This window comes from Myotis myotis, unplaced genomic scaffold (assembly GCF_014108235.1).
Source record: "Myotis myotis isolate mMyoMyo1 unplaced genomic scaffold, mMyoMyo1.p scaffold_m19_p_3, whole genome shotgun sequence".
In the NCBI taxonomy this organism is placed as follows: Eukaryota; Metazoa; Chordata; class Mammalia; order Chiroptera; family Vespertilionidae; genus Myotis; species Myotis myotis.
Genome location: NW_023416335.1, coordinates 180942099 through 180950348, shown reverse-complemented (window position 1 = coordinate 180950348; position 8250 = coordinate 180942099). Strand labels below are relative to the sequence as shown.

The following is an 8250-nucleotide window of genomic DNA, read 5'->3' as shown; positions in this document are numbered from 1 at the left end:
TGGAGGTCCAACCCTGCACTGTCTGGGGTTGCCCTGAAGAGGTCATTGACTGATTGAAATTTGAAAAGGGGTTGAGGATTGATGCCCCTATTATTGCAGGGGCGTGGGGCTGGCCCCCTCTCAAGTTTCTCAATTGAGGTGATGGGATAGAACCTCCTTGGGAGCCGATTGTAGAATTTAAAGGCTGACCATTTTATGGTATTTTGATCTACATTCCTTCGCCCAATGGAATCCTTTCTGACATCGGGGACAAACAGTTTTTGGAGGGTTAATATTATTCCCTGATGTATTTCCAGGCTGTCGTGGAGCTTGCCATCTGGCCTATTATTATTTTTATTTGGGCATTCTCTGCTAAAGTGCCCAGATAAGCCACAAGAGTAGCAGTTCATATTTCTTTTATTACCTGTATTAGTGCTGGCTTGTCCTATAGATATTGAGGGTATGTCTCCCCTTTGAGAGCTGCAGCTATAGCTACACCCTGTATAAATGCTGGACTTATATCAGCACACTGTTTTATAAAATCATTTATAGTTCCCATTCTGCGAATCGGCCTTAATAAAGCCTGACAGGTATTATTAGCATTTTCAAAAGCCAGTTGTTTGATTAGGATATTGGCTGCCTCTTTGTTATTGATTACTCTCTTGACTGCCTGTATGAGGCGAGAAAGGAAATCCTGATATGGTTCCTCGACCTTCTGTTTAACCTCTGTAAGGGTGGTTGTTTTTCCTACTGTACAAGGTAGGATTTCCAGGCATTTACTGCACAACTGTTTACTTTAATAAGTGCCTCTTTGGGCATATACAGTTGCTCCTGAGCCATGATAAACTCACCTTCTCCTAATATCATGTCTAGGGTTATTCCTCCTCTGGAATTTTTGCTAGTGGCTACAGCTCTCTTAGCAAGATCATCATATTCAGTTTTCTATAATAAGTAATTGCCTCCTGAGAGACAGGCTTTACAAACTTGTGATCAATCATAAGGAGTCATCCATTTACTGGCTAGGGCTTTTACCAAGGTTTGTGTGTAAGGAGCTAGAGGTCCATATTCAGAGCAGGCCAATTTTAATTCTTTAAGTATTTTGTAAGGTATAGACTCCCAGGTGGGGTTTTCATTCCCCTCACTCTCATACACGACTGGGAAGCAGAGTGAGAATTCAAGATCTCCATTAGCTTCAGCTTCTCTTATCGCCCTTTGAAATTTAGACATGGAGCTCATAGGAGCCGAAGGACCTAATTTAGGCTTCCTTTCTAATTTAGGGAGCCTGTTTTGAATGGGGGGCCTCTCTCCTCTCTATTGACTGGAAAGGACCAAGGGTCATGTTTGTGTTCCAGCCTGCTAGAAAACTGAAATGATACCATGCTTGGAAAATTTCTAGTATACCAAGAGGACATAAAGCTATTAGTCCTTTCATAATTTCTCCTCCTTCCCCAGAGAAAAATGATACAAAGAACAATAAATGAAGTTAAAGGCAAGCACTGAAGGAGGAGGAGATTGCTCTATTTTTATCAGTGGAAGGGGAAGGAAGTTGCTTGATTTTAATCCAAAGGGTGACATCGCCCCCAGGAAGATCAGGAGAGGCGATTAGTTCAATATTATTTACTTACTATTTTTTAAAGGCGAAGGTGTGAATTAACCTGGTGATTTCAGGATCAGACACTGTACAAATATAAACAAATTAAATCACCTAGGCTGGAGAACAGGGAAGGCTGACCAAGGAGGCCCAAAGGAAGCCTCATTCATCAGAGTCCAAGTCACTGTCCCCAGCAATCGAGTGGAAATCCTCACTGTCCCCCTCGTCCTCTGACAGGTGGACCTGGCATAGCACGTTCGGCCCAGAGCGCTGCTCTTCCTCCTCATCTTCTTCCTCCTCTGATACCTCATACCCACCGATACTGCTGAAGCTTGTGTCTTGGGTGTTTGTCTTGGGGTCGGGCTCCTCATAGCTCCCATAACTGATGTTGCTATCCTCCAAACCATGAGAAGCCTCCCCACCGTCTCCCTCATAGGACATCATGCTTTCTTCATTTTCCACGCCCATCCTTGTGTTCTCCTGAAGCATGCGGGGCTGTTTGGGTATTATCCCACCAGATCCCACATCAGAGTCACTTCCACTTTCACTCAGTTGGATAGCAGAGAAAGGATTATCTCCTTCTTCGTCACTGCCAGCATCTTCCTCATCATCTTCTCCTTCAGACATAAGCAAATCCTCATACAGGACACTGGCTTGAGGCTGTTTCACGGTTCCTTCCTCTTCATCTGCAAGATCACCATCTGCACCTTCACCTTCCTGTGTCACCTGCTTTTCTGGAGTGGTAGTGGGAATATCCAGGACAGACATATTGCTCTCATCTTGAAATACAGAGGCATCTCTAGACATACTGAGGAATGTGTTGGTATCATATAAACCAGGTGGCTGAGGTGTATAAGGCCCTGGGGTCATTGGGTCCAAACGTTCTTGATGCTCAGCCACAGAAAACCTTGATCCATGGGCAAATTTACTCATTGGCCCTTCCCCAGAGCAGGCCTGTTCTGTTGACATTGTGCGCACCACAAATATCCTTCTCAAGTTGAGTCAAATGTTCGTTATACTCAGTCAATGTCTGGCAACAGACGTTCACAATCTCCTGAGCAGTCTTAGTATACTGACTTTCAGGCCCATTGTACTTAACACTGTTAGCAAGGATAAGGTTGACATCATCTGGAAAGCTCTTTCTACTCTGATACTTGTGCTTGGAGATACTCTTACATATAGTCTCTAAATCCATTGGACTGACAATCACTTCATAATAATCTGGAACAAACTTCTTATTAACTGGGTGATGAAATGGCCAAGAATCTGGAACTTCCATCATCTTCTGGGTGACAATATTATCCAGAATAAAAGAAAATGTCACTTGGTCATCATCATCCAACAAGGGATTGATAGCTTTCTCTAGACGAGCCAATATGTCTTCTTTCTCTTTGAGTTTTTCATCACAGAGATCCAGCATGGATTGAGAGAGCTGGGTCAAGGAGTGCTTTGGCCCATTGTAGGTTGTACTATTTTTCACAATGAGCTCCAAATGCTCTCTGAACTCTTCCTGAGATGGGTAGAGGTGGTTACGCACATTTTCATGAAGTGTCTGTAAGTCCATTGGTCTAGTAATAATTTTGTAGTAGTCCTTTACAACCTTCCCATTGACTGGAGTGTGGAAAGGGTAAGTATTTGGAAGATCTCTCATGTCGTTGATGATAGACTCCAAGATAGATGACAGTGTCACCATGGGGTCTGTCCGGCGCCGGTGGATGGACTTATGAGGTCTATTCAAATAGTCACAGTGAACAGTGGTTCCAACTCGCTGTCTCTTCTTAGGAGGGAGTTGCTTTTAGGGAACTTGAGAACCAGAGATTTTCTGCGAACCTCATCTGCACTCTCAATTAGCTGTTTCCCCAAAACAATCTTGGTCCCTTCAACCTTGACAAGTTCTTCATTATCATTATAAATGGCTGTCTTTTCCAACTCCTCTTCCTGTTCCTCTGTCTTGGCAACAGTATTGGAAGGTAAAGCATTTGTTTGATAATAGAGGGGGAAGAATTTGTTTGTCTTCATGTGCCCAATGGCTCCACAAGCCCCACATTTCAGCTTTAGGTCAGGACGCTCCTTCAACTCTTTTGGCTTTTTCTCAGGAGGACCCTTAAGCTTCTCCTTCTCCTGGTTCTGCTTAAGCCGCCTCAGCTGCTCTTGAATCCTCCGCCGTTCTTTTCGCATCTCTTCTTGATGCTGTTCATCAAAAGGGGCGAATTTTCGAATGAACTCCTCATCTTTTGTAGTCCGTATGCGCACATAGGCATCTATGACAGCTGGATTTCGGACCATCTCACAGCGAACATATTCTTTCCCCTCTTCATCTCGAAATGTGCGATAAATCTTGAGACAACGGCCAGTGGCAGAAGAGTTCAGGCTAGTCACAGAAGCTGCATCATCATCTCTGTGATTGTTTCCTGCTGCTGCCAGTAGCATTCCTCTGTAGTTCCTTCCGCTCCTGCTCCTCCCGTTCATGTGACAGCTGAAAGCTGGTTTTCTTATTCTACAACATGTTCTCTATAGCCTTCCCCATTTCTTCAAAGTCACTGTCTTCAGCTGAGCTGATATCTGTATCAGTTGATAAGACTTCAGTTGATGACAAAATCTTGTTTTGTAGGTCAAAGATGCGTTGACATTCCACTTTGTAACGTTCTTGATGCTCAGCCACAGAAAACCTTGATCCACGGGCAAATTTACTCATTGGCCCTTCCTCAGAACAGGCCTGTTCTGTTGACATTGTGCGCACCACATCAATCACTTCCCAGTGGGACAACTTTTTAATCTCTTCCTCAGGCACGCCAAATTTACGTAGAAGTTGCCTGGCATTTTTCAAAAGAGAGGCGACAGAGGTCTGCATCTGTTCCTGTCACTGTTTTCTTCACTGGCTGAGGCTCTTTATCATCCTTCTGTTGTGTTGGTTTGTTTGGAATCTTCACATAGGAAAATCCTTCACCACACCCTGTGGGATCTGCCACCCCAGTCACCTCCAGGAGACACTTGGCCTTCATGGCAGCAATGAAGGCCCTTGTGGTGTTCCAAGGAGCAGTGCGAACCTCATCATCAGTCTTCATCTGGAAATCTTCCTCGTTTTCTTCTTCTGGAGCAAAAAAGGACTTCTCACCATAGCCAGCATCCTTGAGTCGCTGCTCTGCAGCTCTCATACTGTAATAAGCACAGCACTGCTCTGGAGACACCATAGCTTTGATCTCCTCTTCAGTTGGTAAACGAAAGTCAGACTTCAGCACCCACCAATTTGAGTCCATCCCTGTGCGTTTGAAGTCAGCACAGAGCTTTAGCCTCTTCCGGATGCTGCTTTCTGAATGAGAGGGAAAGGCTTTTTTTATATCTTCCATTCGGATCCGCCGTGGCCGATCTGCACTCTTCCAGAAGAGGCGGTAAATAAAAACCTGAAGAAAATCTCGAATATGTGTATTGGCCCTTTTGGAGTTGGGCCCAGGAACTTCAAACAAGGGGCACTGCTGGCCAACCATAAAGATATCCACCAATTCCCAAATGTAGTAACCTTGCCTTGTCCGAATGATAAGGAAATCAGTTTCTGGCATCTTATGAAGATAAATTGGGGCACGAAAAAGATTGTTCTCAAACGCCTGCAGCAACTGGCCAGGATGGAGAGAGCCCAGGAAAGGAGAGGTATGGCAATAAACAGTTTCTCCATATTTACAATCTGGGGCCCCGGGATCTTTTCCAGGTTTCCGCTTATAATAGTTTTTTATCTTGGTTGCCATGCCAACCTGCATCATTAACGGACCATTTTCCTCACTGTATTCTGCTAGAATAAGATCTCCATCTTTGCCTGTGAGGTCCTGAGATGTGCGCATAAAAAAATCTCTCCACCACCTGAAGCTTGCCTCTCTTGTTCTCTCATCTTAGCCTTCTTTTTTATGTGCTTTAGCAAGGGTTGGGCTGAGTGGGGGCCTGGCTGAGACAATGCCCCAAAGGAGTACTTCTTCAGAGCTGGGCGATGGAAGTGCCGGAGTTTGATGGGCCCAATATGGGTGGGAAAGAAGGGCTGCCGTAATTCCACAGCAGGAATTGAGTGCTGGATAATATTTCCTCCAAAAGTGCCTCGAAGACCCTGTTGCTTGGGGTAGTAATATGCATCATTGGAGAGATTCCATGGATCTTTCACTTCTGGCTGAGACATGTTCTGCTGTGGTTCCTCCTTGATGACTCCTGTTTTCCCTAAGAGAATTTGACTCTTCTTTAGAGATGATTCCTTTTTACTCTCCTTGAAGGGGGAGTTAGATGTGGCCTCTTCCTTCTCATCAGGGATTTCCAAAATAAGATTCTCATCATTGGGATCAAGTGTCAAAACAGGAGGCTCCAACAGCCAGGGCATGGCCTGAGCATCCCAAATAATGTTGTCCTCCCAACGTCCATACACCAGCTCCTCATTGTCAATGGGAAAAATGGAGTACCAAGGCTTGTCATCATCCAGGGTGGCTGCAAAACCTTGCTTAACATTGTAAGCCATGGCATTTCTAGTCATGCTGGAAGGAAGCCAGCCTGCCAGGCTTGCACGCTGAAGTTTTGTCCCTTTGTGTTTGACATCCTCCCCATCCCAGATGATATCATCCTCCCAATGTTGTTGTGTCGCCATCAGGAAGTTTTCATCAGCCAGAGGATCAGTGCCACTGCTTCCCTCAAATTTCCTAAAGTCCTCTATCATTCTACCTTTTATCACAGGTTCATGTTCCATCTTTCTCAGTTTGAAGCCATAGTCAAACCCACTGCCATTTTCAGGGACACCCAGCACATCATACCACAGTCAGGCAGGCCCATAACGCCACTCAGCTGCTCTTGGTTTGGTATCTGTCACTTCATCTATATCTCCAGTAGACTGGGAAAACTTGGACTCCACAGGAGCCATCATTGTGATTTCATCATCAGAGAGACACTGCTCTAGAGGTGGTGGCGGATCGTAGTCATAGGTCCATAAAGACTTCTGGTTGACTTCCGATTCTACTGAGCACTCCACCTCCTGAATCTGCTCTTCCTGTATCAGCTCACGATGCCTCCTTTTCCTCTTTCTCTGAGCACTCCGCCAAACAAATGGGACATTCTTTCCTGGTCCAAAAAGACGTTGGAAGCATAACACCTTCCCAGGCCGAAATTCTGGGAAAAGTTCTGTGACACTTGGCAATAGCTTAGTAGCATCATGCTGCATAATCTCAGCCAATGGTAGGGTCAGCTTCAATCCTCAGATTCTGCCTGTGTTGTTTTCTGAGGTCCCATCTCAGATTCTGAGTCAGAGGAACTACTGAAGTCCACTTTTTCTGAGGCCAAAGAGGAAGGGGCAATGATGGAGGGCAAGATGACGCCTTCTCCATCTTCAGACACACCAGTAATAGCATCCTGGTCCTTATCCTTCTTTAATGGTCCTGGGGGTGGAGGTGGAGGAGGCATCAACTTTCAATCAATGTCTTCACAATCAGCATCATAGTCATCATCATCATATTCTGAGTGGCAAAGAGACTGCAAGCTCCTCATTGTGTGCTGGTATCTCCGACTTTCATCTTCTGCTACCTCACTGATGTCTGAATAGTCCACAGCATCTTCTGTGCTCTTGATCCATCCTTCATCATTTACCAGAGCACCATCATTCCCAGTCAGTTCTTCATTTTCCGTGAGTTCAGTGGTCAGGCTGCCCAGTCCCAAAGCCCCCAAGCCTGCCAATTTCTTCTTACACTCATCGTCCAAGATGCTTTCCCCCTCCAGCTGCCCGGCTGCACTGATGTTGCCAAAAAGGAATCCGGTTAAAGAAAATGGGCAGCCCCCAGTAGAATATTCATTGCTGTCCGTGTCTGACATGATGGTGGCTGTGGCACCTGCTGGGTGCCACTTGTTGGGGTCCAACCCTAGCAGGTCCAGGGGGTCCCAAAGGTGTGGACGGAGTCAGCGAAGAAGGAATGACACGGAGACAGCGTTCAGTTGATCAGCAGCCTAGCCAGGTTCTCTAGTCAGGTTCTAGCCAGGATCTCCAGCCAGGTTCTGTGTTTTATTATCTTGTTACATCTGTATTTATACCAGTTGATTTTAATCCTATCAATTTCTATTCCAAAGGTTAGGCTGTTTCTTATCTCCATTCCAGAGAGTAAAGATTATGTAGCTTAAGCATGATTGTTCATAGTTAAAGTGATTAACTACCCGCCTGGCACTTAGTTCAGGGATTTTATTCCCTCCCTAACTTCAGGGAAAACTCCTCACCTGGGGAAACAACCTTTCTCGGGGAGGTGGTCCTGTTTAAAACACATAGTGTTAAGAGGGGGAGCAAACATATGCCATATACGCCAGGTCCCTTGAAACATAAGCTGTGCAGATGTTTCTTCCCTGCAGCAGCTGTGTTAAGCAGCAAGGGTGGACCGGCTTCGGGCAGGTAACTCTGATTAATGAAAACTATATAAAAAGCTTTTTGCTTCGTGGTGTTCTCCCAACCCCCCTGAGAGTATCTGGGTTCGAATGTAGCTCCAACAGCTCCTTCTCACCCATTTTTCTCACCTGGTTGGATGTCTAATTAGCATTTCCTGCACCTGGTTAGGAGTTCCTGAAAGAGATTAGATGGGGAGTCCCCAGGCCATAGCATCTAGGAAGTCTGGCACAAGCATGAACCATTGACCAGGGAAACCCTGCTCCACCCTTCCTCCTTCCTCTTTCTGTCATCAGAA

At 45.5% G+C, this 8250-nt stretch overlaps 1 protein-coding gene across 1 annotated transcript; it reads right to left on the bottom strand.

Moving 5' to 3' along the window:
• Positions 1 to 1732: 1732 nt before the first annotated feature.
• Positions 1733 to 7408, bottom strand: LOC118652108 (transcription initiation factor TFIID subunit 1-like). The gene is given in 7 exon segments (XM_036302023.1): positions 1733 to 2477; positions 2545 to 3364; positions 3367 to 4000; positions 4002 to 4397; positions 4399 to 5411; positions 5414 to 6781; positions 6784 to 7408. Coding segments are annotated over 7 exon segments (5589 nt in total). The 5' UTR covers positions 7397 to 7408.
• Between the last annotated feature and the right edge of the window lie 842 nt (positions 7409 to 8250).